The 16,776-nt window shown below is 36.9% G+C and overlaps 1 protein-coding gene across 2 annotated transcripts in view; it reads right to left on the bottom strand.

The window, feature by feature from the left end:
* The window catches only part of Gucy1b1 (guanylate cyclase 1 soluble subunit beta 1), a 52,257-nt gene that overhangs the window by 24,724 nt on the left and 10,757 nt on the right, over positions 1-16,776 (bottom strand). For both annotated transcript variants that reach the window (XM_042668458.1, XM_042668459.1), the window contains 2 exons: positions 8,588-8,688; positions 6,674-6,792 (listed from right to left, as the gene is read on the bottom strand). In XM_042668458.1, the coding sequence (XP_042524392.1) occupies positions 6,674-6,792; positions 8,588-8,688 (220 nt within the window). The remainder of the gene's footprint in view (positions 1-6,673; positions 6,793-8,587; positions 8,689-16,776) is intronic.

Genomic DNA, 16,776 nt, shown 5'->3' with positions numbered 1-16,776 from the left:
TGACAGGTTCAGGCAAAGCCATGTTATAGAATGCATATGAGCTGCAGATATTGTTGCAGCAATCTTCAGAGAACATTACTTGCCACTAGAAGTAGTCAGGAGCATGAACTGTGGTGGAAATGCCATCCATTGAGCCTTCATCCCTTCAAGTACTTTCTCCTGGAATTTACAAATCCTGTCTGTATTCTACAGTGGTTTAATTAATATACTAAAAGCTTAGGTAGAAATTTACATAGCCTAAGCATGAAACCACATATTTCAATGTTGATTTAAAAACAAATATATAAATGGAGGGAAATCAATAAAAATATCAATGTATATTCTACAAAATTTAAGCAATGTAAGGGAAGTGGTAGGTTGAGAAGGATGGGTGACAATGTTGAAAGGGGTGATATTAATCAAAATGAATTGTACTCATAAACTGCTTTGTCGAATGGCAGCTCCTTTGTACAACTAATTAAAGATTATAAAGGTAATAAAAATATTTAAAGTAAATCAAAAAAGAAAATCTTACTGTAAATCTGGTGTTTAAAACCAATATATCTAGATAATATATGTAAAATCCAGCCATCAGAAAAAAATTTCTTTACCGTATTCAGATAAATCATTTTTCAATTATGCATTTTTTTTGCCAATAGCCTATAAATGGATAGCTTAACAGAAAATACTAGAAAAATCAGATCCAAATTTCTACACAGAAAAATGTTTGTAGAAAGTTTCATATGTTTTATTGCTGTATCCAACTGGATTTGGGACTACTTTCTGGTTTAAAATAGGCAAAATGAAAAAAAAATAATTTAAAGGTAAAAGAGAAATCATATAATCATGGTCATAAATTTTATATAAGAAGCAAAATCTTCCAAAAAGAAAAGACATGCTAATATCAGTTATTTAAATTAACTAAGCAAATGATAGTCAGTGGGAACAAAAAGTACTTTTTTGGAAATAAACTACAGACACTCCCTACATTGTTCTTTGTTTAATTTTTTACTTATTTGTTTGTTTGGTGCCAATATTGTGGCTTGAACTTAGAGTTCTGCATTCTTGAATTTGTCACTCAAGGCTGACACTCTTCAACAAGAGCCATATATCTGCTTCTGGCTGTTTGCTGTTTAATTGGAAGTAAGCATCTCACGGACTTTTCTGCCCAGGCTTGGTTTAAATAGATCTCAGCCTCCTGATAGTTAGAGTTACAGGCATGAGCCACCCCACTGATGTCTGGCTCATATGATTTCCTTGAATTTTGGATACAAAATTACAGTAAGGGATATGTATTGCCTCCTCTGTAGCTAGGAGGATAGTGTGAGCCATGGGTGTGAGACATGATCAAATAGTCTTCCATGCTGTTTTCACAAAGCTATGTGTTGCTCACTCCGAACTAATAGAAATTTTAGAACAAAAATTATCACAGACTCAAGACATGTACATTGAAAATGGACTAATGAACAGTGATTAACCTTTACCAGGTGGAAAAGAGACTGATCTATTTTGTGTTAAACTTCTATTTTAATTTATGCTTCACCTCCAAAGTTGTATCAGAGTTCATATGGATCATCCATAATAAAATAACTCCTCCTGAGCTACTACTGAGTTTGTTTTCTACTGGTGTTTTCTTTCTATGTTCGTTCCAATAATGAATTGTGAATTTCTTCTTTAGAAAGATGGTCACTCATCTAGACACAATCTGTGGAGATATAGCCAGTAAGGGATTATGCATGTCCTCTTGAAGTTTACATTCCAGTCCAACAAACAGGAAATGATAATATGACATGAGAACTACTGTGGGTGGGAAAACAGTTCTCTGAAAGCAGGAGAAAGACTAAGCTCCCAATTCACTTGGATGGGAGATTGGAGAGAGGAGAAGTGTCTTGGTAGAACCAATTTGACCTGTAGGTGAACTGGATGTAGGGAGGTGAGAAGGAGCCAGAGGATGTTCCAGACAGAGCAATAGAGTATGTACAAAAGAGTGAAGCAAGTGTAATACACAACAGACTTCTGGAGTCTCACTCCAGCTGCATAAGATCAGATTTTAAGTAGGCTCTCTAGAGCTGACTTGAAGGTGTTCAGATTTCAGAGACTAGGGATGGAGGTCCAGATATTTATACTGACTATTCCTAATGACATTGAAGAACAGCAGTAGGATGATGTGTCAGGGCAGTGAGGATGAGGTGGGAGTTGTTGGGTTTTGGTGGAGGCAGGGGTTTTGGAGCTCAGTGCAAAGAGCCTTGTGCTGTGAAGTGGTTTCTTAGTCACAAGCCCCAAATCGAGCAGCCCTGGCTTTCATCTGCTGTATGCACTGAGGTTCCTTCAGATTTGTCTCATCAAGGAGTTCTCCTATTAGTCAAAATATGCAGTGTATATGTGCAGATAACTTGAGGGGATGAGTGCAGTTCGAATAGAGGGAGGGATGATGCTAGAAAGAGTGACATAGATCAAGTTGCATGGTCCTCAAATTGACATGCTGAATAGCAACTCATCTGAACAATTTCTTAACAACAATAACAATAAAGAGTTCTATTTTTTTTGAGGGGGAGGGGTCCGGTCATGGGGCCTGAACTCTGGGCTTGGATGCTGTCCCTCAGCTCTTCAGCTACAGTGCTACTTGAGCTACAGTGCCCTTTCCGGCTTTTTTCTTTTTGCTTATGTGGTGCTGAGGAATTGAACCCAGGGCCTCATGCATGCAAGGCAAGCGCTCTACCACTGAGCCACCTTCCCAGTCCCAGAGTTCTATTTTTTTTTAAGAGAGAAGATAGGGGAATCAAGACAGAGACAAAGTTCTAAAAAGTGGTTAAGAGTGGCTAAAATCAGAGAGAAGAGGTGGGATGAACAGAGGATAAAAGTAGATTCCATTGCCGTAAATGTTTAGTATTTCCAACCACAAATGAAAATCCAATCAAAAGTGTAAGCAAGAAAATGCTATGGTGAGATGTGTTTATATTTCAGATGAATCACTACCGTTCTAGAATGGATAAGAGACCGGAGATGTAAGGAAAACAAGGGTGGAAGACTTATTTAATTTCCAGATGACTTCCCAAGGATGTGTGGGAGAAACATAAAACACAAATGACTGAGTTCTCCAAATCTAGTATTTAGTAAATACAGCTAAAAGTTCTTATGATTGATTAAAACTAGGGAGTGGAAAAAATATAAAAGCTTTTAAAATGTCTTCACAATGAAGGCCAGTTCACCTTACTCTCTACTCAATGGTTGAAGCGTTCAGTGAAGAATGTTTGATTAATGCATGAGAAGTTTTTGTGTGTGTGCTAGGATTTTAAAACAATGTATGAAAAAATCAATTGGTTTATTGTACAGTTACTTAAATAGAAAAACGACTGCTTAAATTTTGTTGTCTTAGCCTAATCATAACAAAAACATCTATTTTTAAGAAAAACATTTTTAACATACTGGATTTGTCATGATATTAACAAGAAAAAAATCAAAAGTAGATAATGTTGATAAGTTGGTGTGTGTATATGCTGGTACTAGGGCTTAAACTCAGGGTTTCTCACTCTCACCTGGGTTTTTCAGCTCCTGACCAAGTGCTATACAAGTTAATCCATCCCTCAACATCCTAAAAACTCTGTTGTGGTCTAGATTAGTATTTTCCTCATTGTTATCATTTAAAGCTCAAATGGAATTTAAAGATATATTTGTTAAATTTTAATGTAAAATTGGATAAGAGCTATTTGGTAGTCTTTTTTGCTCTGTCGAAGGAATCTGGTAACTGTTGTATTTCATGGATCTTTGGAGGACACAGATGCAGAGCTCAGAGTAAGTAACATCTGTGACTGCTATAGGTCTCCCTGCTAATAGTTCAGATAGGTGGTCACAATAAGCACAAGTGGAAAACTTCCTAAAACTGTTTCATTACTGGGTCTTTGAGAGCAATGACATTGAGAATGTGACAATGGTCAATATTAGAAAAAAAAAAAAAACAGGAGAGGAGCTGTGTGCTGGTGGCTCGTGCCTGTAATGCTAGCTACTCAGGAGGCTGAAATATGAGGATCAGGATTCCCACCTGGGCAGGAAGGTCCATGAGACTCTTAACTCCAACTAACCACCAGAAAACTGGAAGTGGAGCTTTGGCTCAAGTTGTAGAGTTGTGCCTTGAGCACAAAAGCTTAGGGACAACCCCCAGGCCCTGAGTTCAAGCCCCACAAACAACCAAAAACTAAAATAGGATGGGTATTTAATTATTTATTATGGAATTATTACAATTGTATGCTGATGTATGCAAATCAACAGTAAAATAAAACAATTTAAGACTACCACCAAATCTAAATTCCCTCACAAATTTTTAAGTATCACATCTCAATCCATTCAGTCTCTTATATACCACCGATTCCACTTTAATTTCCGGACATCCCGGTAGCAGCTTCGTTAGAAAGAGGAATGTTTTGTGTTTTTTTTGACACTAGTTTAGTAAATCCTTGGCATGAACTGAAAACGAGTTTCCAACATGATTTAATACTGTTTTACATTTCTAAGAAAAATGTCCCAGTGTAAACAACAGACATTTTGATTAAACACAAAAGTTCTTATTTTGGCTGTTAAATAAATAATGCAGCTGGCCTGCAAGTAGTTTACATTCCCCCAACGCTGGGCTTGGGTTCAGCTGGTACTGGGCTGACATCATTTTCCAGCAAGATCTGGCTGCTCTTTGCAGCTAGCTTAGACATGTTCTCTGCAAACAGCTCCATAATTTTCAGTGTTAAGACATTGCAATAGGAGGGTCTCACAAATGCTCAGCTTAAAATAGAACTGTAATTCCAGAATACGCTCTCATTTAATGTGTAAATTTATATATATACATATATATACATACATACATACGTATATATATAGAGAGAGAGAGATACAGATAAGTGTGTGCACGCGTGCACGTGCATGCATGTGTGTGTGTGTGTGTGTGGTCTGTATGGCTGTACTGGGGCATGAACTCAGGGTTTGAATACTGTCCCTTAGCTCTTTCTGCTCAAGGCTGGCATTCTACTACTTGAGCCACAGCTTCACTTTCAGACCTTTGGTGGTTTATTGGAGGTAAGAATCTTATGGATATTTTCCGGCCTGTGCTGGCTTTGAATGGCAAACCTGGTTTTGAACCACAATCCTCAGACCTCATCTATCTGAATAGCTAGGATTACAGGCTAGGGTGGCCATTGCCAGGCTGTAGTAACCACTTTTTGTGTGTGTGCCAATCCTGGGCTCGAACTTAGGGCATGAGCAGTGTCCCTGAGCTTCTGTGCTCAACTAGCACTGCACCATTGAGGCACAGCTCCACTTCTGGCTTTTCTGGTGGTTAATTGGAGATGACTTTCCTGCCTGGGCTAGCTTTGAATGGCAATCCTGAGATCTCAGCCTTCTGAGTAGCTAGGAAAACAGACAGGAGCCACTGACATCAGCTTCTAATGACAACTTTTAATGTAATTTTAACAAAAACTACAGTATAGGATAAAAATCTTTGTGCTTTTGTTTTTGTTTATTTTTAATAAACAAACCTGAAACTAGCTTTATAAACTTTTCTACCTTCTTTCTATCTAAATAATATGCGATTTCATCAGTGATCAAACGTTTTTTGAGGTGAACATAATTAGTGCTTTTTTCTGTTAAAGCGTTTAAATAAGAGTTCATAAATTCTATTTAAATAGACTAAGTTATAGGAATACTTTACAAACAGAGTATAAGACTATGTTATATGTTTAAAGCACAGAACTATGCCACTTGAATATATAATCATAAAAAGGCAGTTGAATAGATCATAATCAACCCTGAGAGATTTTAAAAGAACACTAATATATGACTTGCATATTTAGTGTCAGCAGCTAAGAATTAAGAAGACATATGATATAATAGTGCTAAAATAGGCTGGGAAGGTGGCTCAGTGGTAGAGCGCTTGCCTTGCATGCCTGAGGCTCTGGGTTCGATTTCCCAGCACCACATAAGCAAAAAAGAAAAAAAGCTGGAAATGGCGCTGTGGCTCAAGTGGTAGAGCGCTAGCCTTGAGCTGAAGAGCTGAGGGACAGCGCCCAGGCCCAGAGTTCAGGCCCCACGACCGCCCCTCCCCTCAAAAAAGTGCTAAAATAGAATAATAAATATGATTTTATGTGAATATGTCACTAGGGCTCCTTTTAAGCATTCTGTATAGCTGACTAAATAAAAGTATTCTTAAGAACCACAATTTCAAGTGGCACTGTTGTAGCCCAGGCCTATCATCCTAGTTACTCAGAAGGCTGATATCTAAGAATCACAGTACAAGATCAGCCACTTAACCAGCAAAAGGTTGAAACTAGAAGCTTGCCTCAAGTGTTTTTAGTACCAGTCATTAATGCAAAAGTAGAGTGAGATCTGGAGGCCCTGAGTTCTGATTTCAAGCCCCAGTACTAGAACAACAGCAACAACAAAAGGAACCACAAACTCAGCTGCGTGTTTGTGTGGCCCACACCTATAATTTTGGGATCTGAGATTCAAAGGATATTTGCTTGAAATAATCCTACAGATTTCACTAGACTCTTTCTCTAAAATAACCAATAAAAAGCTGGACTACCTCAAGTGGTAGAACAGCAGTCATGCAAACCAAGTATGAGATCTTGAGTCTAAATCCTAACACCACAAATATAAAAAATAAAAACTTCAAAACTTCAAAACGCACAACTGCAGACCTCTAATCACTCACCTGCAGAAATTCTCTCACATTTGATCCCAGGACACGCAAGATGGTGTCATAACCAGATTCTTGACAGAAGACAAAAAACATCTTCCCAAACATTTGGAGGATTTCCCCAGCATTGAGATCTGTTTTGTAGGTTTGAGGCGGGGGGCGGGGGGAAAGAGGGGGAAAACACATAAAATAAGTGAGATGCTGTTAATGAGAAGAATGAAGGTAAGGCCATGATTTAAAATATCCATGATTCTGTGCAGTGTGAATTTGGATCAAGAGACAAAAACTCTAGCCAGTACAATACAAGGGACACAGTATTTGAAAGCACAATATCTTAACATTATTGGTGTCTCTTTGTACTTAACTAGCAATGTAACTATTTCTCATCAACTATAACTACTTAATTTTGTTACTATATCACATCTATTTAATGAATTCTCATGTCTTCAGAAATATAGAAGCTGTTTTAAATAATCAAGAATACTCAGAACAATATTTTGAAGCAAAAAATTTCTTTCATATAAATATATAAATTTACATGAATAAATATATAAATTTATATATACATATATATATAAATTTAACAAGTGAGCAAAAGCAGTATGTATATCAGGATCCTGCTTTTCTGTATTGTCATTCTTATTTCCAAAAGTTTCATTTATAAATATTATCTTATTCAACATATGGGTGCAACAGTTTATAAAAAGCAACTTCTCTTATTGATTGGCTTTTTTCCCTTTTCATTATAATTTTATTGTCTTTAAGTAGTTGTACTAAGGAGTTAAAATTCAACATAAGTATAATACAGTTTGATCAATATCATCCCTTTCATTATTCTCCCGATCTTTTCCAACTTCTCTATCCCCTTAGTTTTCCTAGTTTCATTTTTAGATATAAACATTAAATATGATTACTGCATTCCTCCATTTTTCCTTTCCCCATTAATCTACTCCTCTTCCTTTCATCCCTCCCTCCCCCAACTAAAGTAGCAGCTTCCTGCTATTCATTTTGTTAGCCTGTAAGAAGTTGTTCAAAGGAGTAACATTACTGAAATATTGTACTTTTGCGTTGTTACTATTTTTACCTTTGCATAAGTAACTCAAACACTACAAAAAAACTTCATATGTGAATTTAAATGAAAATAATCTAATGTTTTTTTTTGAAAACTTCCTTCAATGTTGGAACATATTTTTCAAAAGACTTTGATGATACAAAGTCATTCTCCAAAAAAAGTCATCTTAATTTATCATTAGATTAAAAATTTGTATGATATCCCTTTTAAACTCCACTTCTAACCACCCTGTTTTTCATGTTTACAAATGTTCAAACTTACAGATATAAAGTTTGTCTCATGTTTGTGTCAATTATGATTACTAATGAAGTTATATATTTTGCTTTGCATTGTTAACCACTTACTATCTAATTCTTTTATTCCACTAAATGAAGCTAATCAGATTGATTCTATTCTACATGAAGTGTAAACCAGGATAAACTTAGAAATATGAAGATTACAGATGATACTTGGAGAGAAACTAACTATTCTTTTTCCTGAGAATTGCCTTCTTCTGTTATAAACTCTCTCTGAGAAAGGACTTCTGGCTTTGTCTTTGCCAATGGTTGGCACAACTTATGATAGCCAACTACACTTGGGTGACTACTACATTTTTGACACCATAACTGAAGTTAGCATCCATATTGCTATTCCTTCCTAGTGGATTGCTTTGTAGAGAAGGAAAGAAAGCCCTCTTTATATTTTCCATTCTCTAAAGATCTTGTGAAATAAAGCATGGGACTCAGCATACTTTGTCCTAACATTGTATGCATGTGCAGTTCACAACTTGTATTTCTTTACACTTGATCTTGAAGGATACATTCTTTTGAGCTACTCTATGTAACTGAGACAAAGAAGGAAAGTGGCATCCAACTTACTGAGGACTTTACTTGCAGCAGCAACCAAATCATAAGTTTTGGAATCATCATATATTATTCTGACAAGAAACTGTCCTTCTTCATCTAACTGGGCCTCTTTTCTGGAAAATAAAATTGAGAGAATGATGAGAGCTGGGAGTTGAAATACAATAGCAAACACACCTAAAATCAATATATAAACTATTTTTTTTAAGGTCATGGGGCTTGAATTCTGGGCCTGGGCGCTGTCCCTGAGCTCCTTAGCTCAAGGCTAGTGCTCTACCACTTGGGCCACAGCATCACTTCCGGTTTTCTGGTGGTTAACTAGAGGTAAGAGTCTCACAGACTTTCATGCCAGAGCTGGCTTAAACAGCCATCCTCAGATCTCAGCCTGCTGAGTAGCTAGGATTATAGGCGTGAGCCATGGGTACCTGGCCTAAACAGTGTGTTTATATCTGAAATATGATTTGATTTTAGTTAGTCTTTTTAAATTAACATTGTGATTAAAAAGAAATATGACCCATCCTTCTCCCCAAAATCAAACTCTATACTTACCTATATTTTAGTAAAATAAGTTTCTATAGTACTCCAAAGTCCAATATAATGACCTGTGTTAAATATAACCAAGCTGATTGTGGAGTCCCTCTAAATCTGAGATACTGTCAATATAATTTTTAGAAAAACACACATTCTTGTGCTTTTGGAACATACAGATTATAGGATGGAGATAGAAAGAACATAGAATTGGGGCTTTTGGGCATGATGACAAAGAATGCCTCCCTAAGCACCTGGCATGTAAGCTGCCATTAGTAGTCTGAGGACGTGTATTGTGGGCTGCAGGAGACACAACAGAGGCCAGCTAAGCTGCAACAGAAGAAAGGGAGCAAATTAGGAAGGTTAGAAGGGGTTATGGGACTTGGCCTGGATGAACACAGAGAGGACCAGTGCAAGGTGAGGAGAGGCGAGGCTTAGGCTGCTGGGATACGAGCAGTCACAGAGACTGATGCCTGCGGACAGGATTCATCTGTTCACTGCACTGAGAAAGGGCAATGGTTTGTAGCATGCATTGTGAGATCAGTGAGGGAAAACAGAGCAAGCATGGGCAGTGTTTCAAAGCCAGGTGAATGTAGAAGATCAATTCTGCATACTTTTCTCATAAATTGGATAAGGAGTATTAACAAAGGAGAAAACTCAGGACTGACACTAGGATTTCTGGCCCTGCAACTGGAAGGAAGATGTCATCAGTAGCTGAATTGGGAAAGATTATTAGGGGTGGACTTGGGTTAAGATCAAGAGTTATGTTTTAAACATGAAGTTGGAGGTGCCAAAGGGGACTGATAAAAATCATCAGCTATATTCATTGCTTACTAAACACAGTAGCTCAAAATAGACACAATGTTAGTGGAGGGAAATTATAGTTAACATTTTTAATAGTGGTCATGGTTCTATAAATACATTTATTTTGATAGGATTTGGAAGACTTCTCAAAACAAGTGTCCAAAAGAGAGGGCTAAAGCATAGTTCAAAATGTCTCCAAAAGTGAAATCCACAGAACTCATGGAACTTGGCAGTTCAGTCTGACTCTAATCCCACTCACATAAATCATTGTATGTAGACAGAATACAAGGGGAAGTGATCAGAGGAGTCAAGTAAACATCAAGGCAGACCACTGTCACCATAACTCTCCTCAGAAGCTCAGAAGCTCTTTTTCATTCAAAGAAACATTCCAGTGGTGGCTTGTCTTCTGTCACAATCTGCACATAAAAATATTCTTCAAGACGCTACCCTACAACTATGCGTAGCTGGAGGTATAACTCAGTGACAAAGCACTGGCAGGCACAAGACCCCAGATTCCATCTCCAGCACTTCAAAAAGCAACCATGATTTTGTTAAGTTCAGGGATCTGAATTTTAAAGTCCATAATTTCATAGCTGAGTGAATTTGAGAAAACCAGATTTCATGTGATTAAAACCTCTTTTTTTTCTAAAATAGAATAGCAATGTAAATCACCTCCACAATTGTAAATCTAAACATAAAATGTAAATTTAGTATTCTTTTTTCCAGACATATAACTATTAATGGGGATTCAGCTCATCAATGATCTCTCAAATATTTCTTTCTTTTCCTTCTCTCTCTCTCTCTCTTTCTTCACTCTCTTTCTTTCTTTCTTTCTTTTTCTTTCTTTCCCTCCCTCCCTCCCTCTCTCCCTTCTTCCTTCCTTCCTTCCTTCCTTCCTTCCTTCCTTCCTTCCTTCCTTCCTTCCTTCCTTCCTCCCGCTCTCCTTCCCTCCCTCCCTCCTTTCTTTCTCTTTTTCTTTCTTCCTTTTTTAAAAATTTTCCTATGTGATGAACTCAGAAGGCCTGCGCACTATGCTCAAAGCTAGCACTTTATCACTTGAGCCACATTTCCACTTCTGGATTTTTGGTGGTTGACTAGCAATCAAACAAGCCAGCTCAGGCTAGCTTCAAACTTGAATTTTCAGATCTCAGCCTCCTAAGTAGCTAGGATTGCAGCCTTGAGCCACCAGCACCCAGCTTCAAGTCTTTTTTGAGCTATCCAAAGATATACAATGTGATGAATGCTATTTTAATTTCTAATCATCAAATATATATGAAACATGGGAAATAAAAACTGAAAGGAAAAATGACATACCATTTCTTGAGAAAACCTCTAACAACATCATATTCAAGTTACTCAAGCTTGAACATACTGGCATATGTAACATACTGCTTTAAAGCTATTTTTTTGTGGGGGGAACATCTTGGTACTTGTGCTTGGCACCTGGTTGTCCCTGAGTTCCTTTCTTCAAGGCTAGTACTCTACTACTTAAGCCACAGCTCAATCACAGCTCTATTTCAATGATCTGATGGTTAATTAGAGTTGAGTCTCACTTTGCTGTGTGAGCTGACCTTAAACCTGGCTTCAAACCTGGATCCTCAAATCTCAGCTTCCTGAGTGGCTAAGGATTACAGATACAAGACACCAGTGCCCAGCCCCAGCCCCCTTTTTTTCACTTAATCTAAAACATGCATTTTCATTTTCTTATACCAGGGTATTTATTTATTTATACATTTACTGAATCAGGATCAGAATCTTTTATGTAGCCTGGATGGCTTAATTCTTTATTCTTCCTTCCTCTACCTCCAGAGTGTTCGGATTATGGGTATGCACTATCCCACCTGGTAAGAGAAACCTTTTCATGACACTACACTTAGTTCTTTATGATGACCACATAAATTTGCATTGTCTATATATAGTGAAGTGCTGACAGTGAGTTAGGATGCTTTTATCTTTTCTGAAAGTAGAAACATCATTGTGATGGATGTCTTTGTAGCTAATATTTCTGTGTAAAACTAGAGTACATTCCTAGGCATAAAATTGCTGGCTTAAAGCAAGACACAGAGAACCTAATAATTATAATTTTTTCATTAACAGTAGTCCACAGATAGGAATTTTGAAGTCTCTGATTTAGAACCTATTTATAAAATACACATAAACTGTTAATTAAATAGATAAGAAAATGTAAATTACTTCTAGTTCACTATGCTCGGTTTCTTTTTCCAACTGGAGTAAATCAGACTCCATAAATTTCTGAAATAAACTTTGTTTCTGCAATTCCACACACTCTGGGACAACAATTAAGTTAGACAGATGCATCTACACATAGAATTCACAGATCATGAGCTGGGAGGGTGGCTCAGTGGTAGAGCACTTGCCTTGCATGCCTGAGGCCCTGGATTTGATTCCTCAACATCACATAAGCAAAAAGAAAAAAGCTGGAAGTGGCGCTGTGGCTCAAGTGGTGGAGTGCTAGCCTTGAGCTGAAGAGCTGAGGGATAGCGCCAAGGCCCAGAGTTCAGGCCCCACAACTGCACAAAAAAAAATGAAGTCCTTATCCTTACTTGGGTAACCCCTCTGTACAAGAAACTTACAATAAAAAAAATGCACTAAAGAACACTACTTAAAATAAAGCTCAACACATACACACACACACACACACACACAAAAGAATTCACAGATCATTTTCATGGAATTAAAGGAAAGCCTTTTCCTTTAAGCTAGGTCATCCCCACTTGTTTTTACTAAAGTGAAATATTTTATCTTTTGAGATTTACTCTACAAAATGTTCCTTTACAGTAAATTCTCTGGGAGCAGAAACAAAAAACTAAACTACTGTATATGGGAACAAACCATCTCTTTAAAATTTGAGTTTTCAGAAAATGAATTTCATTAAATCATTTGTAAATATATAAGAGTGATTATTTTCATGTATCTTAGGAACTTTTGGGAATGTTGGATTGCTCATTTTTCTCCTTCCCTACTTCTTTCTTTCTTTCTTTTCTTTTTTTCCTTTTGTTCGTTCTTTCTTTCTTTCTTCCTTCCTTCCTTCCTTCCTTTCCTTCTTTCTTTCTTTCTTTTTTTTTTGTTGTTGGTCATGGGGCTTGAACTCAAGACCTGGGTGCTGTCCCTGAGCTCTTTTGCTCAAAGCTAGCACTTTACCACTTTGAGCCACAAATCCACTTTCAGTTTTCTGGTGGTTAATTGGAGATGAGTCTCACAGCTTCCTCTCTGGGCTGGCTTTGAACTGTGAGCCTCAGATCTCAGCCTCCTGAATAGATAGGATTACAGATGTGAGCCAATGTCCCCTCCTCCCCCTTACTTCCTTTTTTGTTTCTTGAAGGGCTTTTACCATAATACTATAGTACCTATTATGTTTCATGCTTATAATATCAGTGAGCAACAGGGAAGTCATAAAGGCCACTGCCCTCACTAAAGTTTCAGTTTTGCTGGTAGAAAAAGCAGGAACAATGGGTGTGTGGTGTTGACACATAAATGCCGTGTCAACATACTCTCCCATAACTGTTCTATCCATCACACATCAGCAAAGAGTTGAAGAGGCAAAAAGTAATCTCTTTCATCAGCCACCTAACTCTTCCTAAACCAATTCCTTTCTTTTCTTTAGCTCATTCTTGATCTGCTTCCCTACTAGGGAGAGAAGTAATTTGTGATACCTCGAAGCCTAGGGCTTGTGCACTAAACTGAGGGAAGTACATTCAGTGTGAAGGGAGTGATAACCAAGATACATAATGTCAGCAAGGCAGTTCAGCCATTGAATCTCCTGGCAATTCTCAGTCAATGAAGCCTTCTATTTGTCTCACCTTGCTCATTAGCACAGTTTTAACCTCCAGACAAATTCATGTTAGATCACTCTTCAAACTTACATTTGTCTTAGCCTTCAGGTAGCACAGAGATTGTAATGAACACTTAGTACTCTTCAAGAAACATCTGACACTACTCTTTTTTTTTGGGGGGGGGGTTTTAATGGTTTCTTTCCTGTTATATATTTCTCTCCACAATTTTGGAGCCTATTTTTTTACCTGCTACCTGAAATCACAGATGACAAACAAGAAGTAAAGTTAAGATGTAAGCTAATATTTAGATAATGTAGACAACGTTCATAAGCCAACTCATAATCCTCTAGAACTTGCTTTGTTAGCCCCTAACTCTTATGCTATTCCTTAAAAGCAAAGAATAATTTATCTTTGTATATGTGTGTATATATATATATACTTATATATTACATATTATACTCAACAATCCTAACCATTTAAGATTTGCTTACTTAAAATACAAAGGTTTTTTGAGGCTTGAAAGATCAATTCTAGTTCTGTACACTAGCCAAATTTTCTAGACTCACTCAGTCTTATAAAATTATTTTTGAGCATCAACTTGAAATTGTTGCATTCCATGAAACAAGTATGTAATTTCTCCACTAACTAAAAAACAAATTTTATATATATATATATATATATATATATATATGAAAGGAGGACCACTGGGTTCTTTGAGGAACAATTTAATATCCCCCAAATAAAAGACCATAAATATATACTTTCATTTTTTTCAACTATTTCTAAATTACAAAAAAATTACACAGAAAGCTGCCCATTTGCTACCCTAGGAAAACGGGGTTAAAAATGCTAATCAGATTCTCAAATGGGAACAAAATAAGAAGTAATCATGTTCTAAGTATTTGTAGTCACATAATGGTTTTAACATTGAATATGTATGTGATTTTTTTCCCAATAGCCACTTCCTTTTTTCTAGTCATGCTTCAAGGTTGTTATTTGTTGGAACTTAAATGAGTTTACTTCTACCAATTCCATTTCCCCCCAAATAGTAAGAGATGTACTTATTAATTGCTTAGGAACACTATAGGCTAACACTATAAGGTAACCCAAGTGTCTGGAATGAGCAAGTGCAAAAAATATGTTAATGTTTTAAAATGAAGGAATAAACTAATTACATCATTTCTCTTCACATTTTTCATGTTGCTGGAAAATACCGATAGTTTATTTTCAGTCAGTCAATATGCCACTGATCATAGCTTGCATAAGTGACACAAAAGCAACATGATTTGTTTAATTTACTTATTTTGGGTAGTTTTGGCTTTGCATTCAGGGCTTCATGGTGGCTAGGCAGGCATGCTACCACTAGCCATACTCCCAGCCTTCAGCAACATTACTCTTGCTAGATTACTACTTTATTTTTTTCTTAATATAACCAGCCTCGCTCTTCATAGTTATATTACCAGTTCTGAAGATACATCCACAGAAGTTTCAAATGCGCTTTTTCATAAGCTTCCCTAGACAGATGAATTCACTTAATCATGGTGTGTGTGTATATGTGTGTGTGTGTACCTGTGTCTATGCACTTCATAGTTATTGGTACTGAGGGGAGCATATTGACGAGCAGCTCTTCTCAAAGCAAAGAGCTTGCTCAAAATTTTGCAGGATCAGACTTTTTGTGCCAGATGTGCAGGTTGGTAAATTAAACAACCTTTAAAATACTATAATTAAAATCACCTGTCCAAGGGCTGGAACATTATAGAAGGAAAAACCAAGACAGTGCTCGTGTGTGTGTGTGTGTGTGTGTGTGTGTGTGTGTGTGTGTGTGTGTGTGTATGTGAGTATGTGTGTCACAAGTGCAAGCAAGTGCAGGGGACAGTTTGTGTGTTTTTGGTGTTTTTATTTTTAGTTATTTATGTATTTACATCTTCTGATATTTTCTTGTTTTAGTTTAATTTTACTGTAAAGGTGATGCACAGAGGGGTTATAGTGACAAACATAAGGTAGTGAGCACATTTCTTGTCAAACTTGTTACTCCCTCATTTTTCTCCCAATTTCCCCCTTCCCTATTTCCCCCCACAGTTGTACAGTTCATATTGTCTTGTGAGTATGGCTGTTGCACTGGTTCACCCTTTGTCTGTCTTCTCACCATTTTCTTACTCCCCTTCCTTTCCCCAAATTAGATAAATGCATATACAATGCCCAGGGTACCAAAGTCAAATATAGTGACAATAAGGGCTAAGCTATACGGGGAAAACACACACACACACACACAAAAAGAAATCACATAGTACATTTAAAATAACAGCAAGTAAAACCTTGTTTCCGAATCTTGGAGTTCATTTCGCTTAACATCTTGTATGATCATATGTACAGAGCTATTGAGCTATTCTGCTCATCCATGAGGATTACCCTAGACATATACTAGTTATTATAAATGAGGGAAACCATGGGATCTATGTTTCTTTGGGTCTGGCTTACTTCATTTAATATAATTTTTTCCAAGTCTTTCCATTTCCTTAGTTTTTATAAATAAGAATAGAGAGGTCCTTCCCATTGGGAGACAGCTTACATCAGGATAATTCCCAATCTACTTTTGTCCAAATCAGTGCTCTGTTCTCTTATTTGTCAAATAAGAATGAAGAGTGGCTCCCTTTGCTACAGTGCCATGTAGGTTCAGTGGGTTCATGGATATGATGTATTTGGGGCACTGTAGAAACATATGGTAACTTTCAATCTAAGTGAGTTACTGCATTCAGAGTGAGACAGCATAGTGAACATTCCCATCTGGTTTTCTAATTTAATTTCAGTATGACAAATATTAATCTGCAATCTGTGGCACCAAGTTTAAAAAACATCTCAAGGACCTGCTTTTAGATTCAGGCTAAATTCATAACTGGAATCCAATCCACAATCCAGTAAATATCTTGTGATATATGAAATTGGCAATGCCAACAACAGCAATCTTAATCCTTGTAATATGTTCACAAGAGACTGTATAAAAGAACTACAATCCAAAAGGAAGTAGTAACTTTCATTTCTTTATTTTCAACCAATACTGATATAAAAGATGTTCACTTT

This window comes from Dipodomys spectabilis, unplaced genomic scaffold (assembly GCF_019054845.1).
Source record: "Dipodomys spectabilis isolate Male_0828 unplaced genomic scaffold, ASM1905484v1 ptg000436l, whole genome shotgun sequence".
Classification (NCBI taxonomy): domain Eukaryota; kingdom Metazoa; phylum Chordata; class Mammalia; order Rodentia; family Heteromyidae; genus Dipodomys; species Dipodomys spectabilis.
This window is presented reverse-complemented; position numbering and strand designations above follow the sequence as displayed.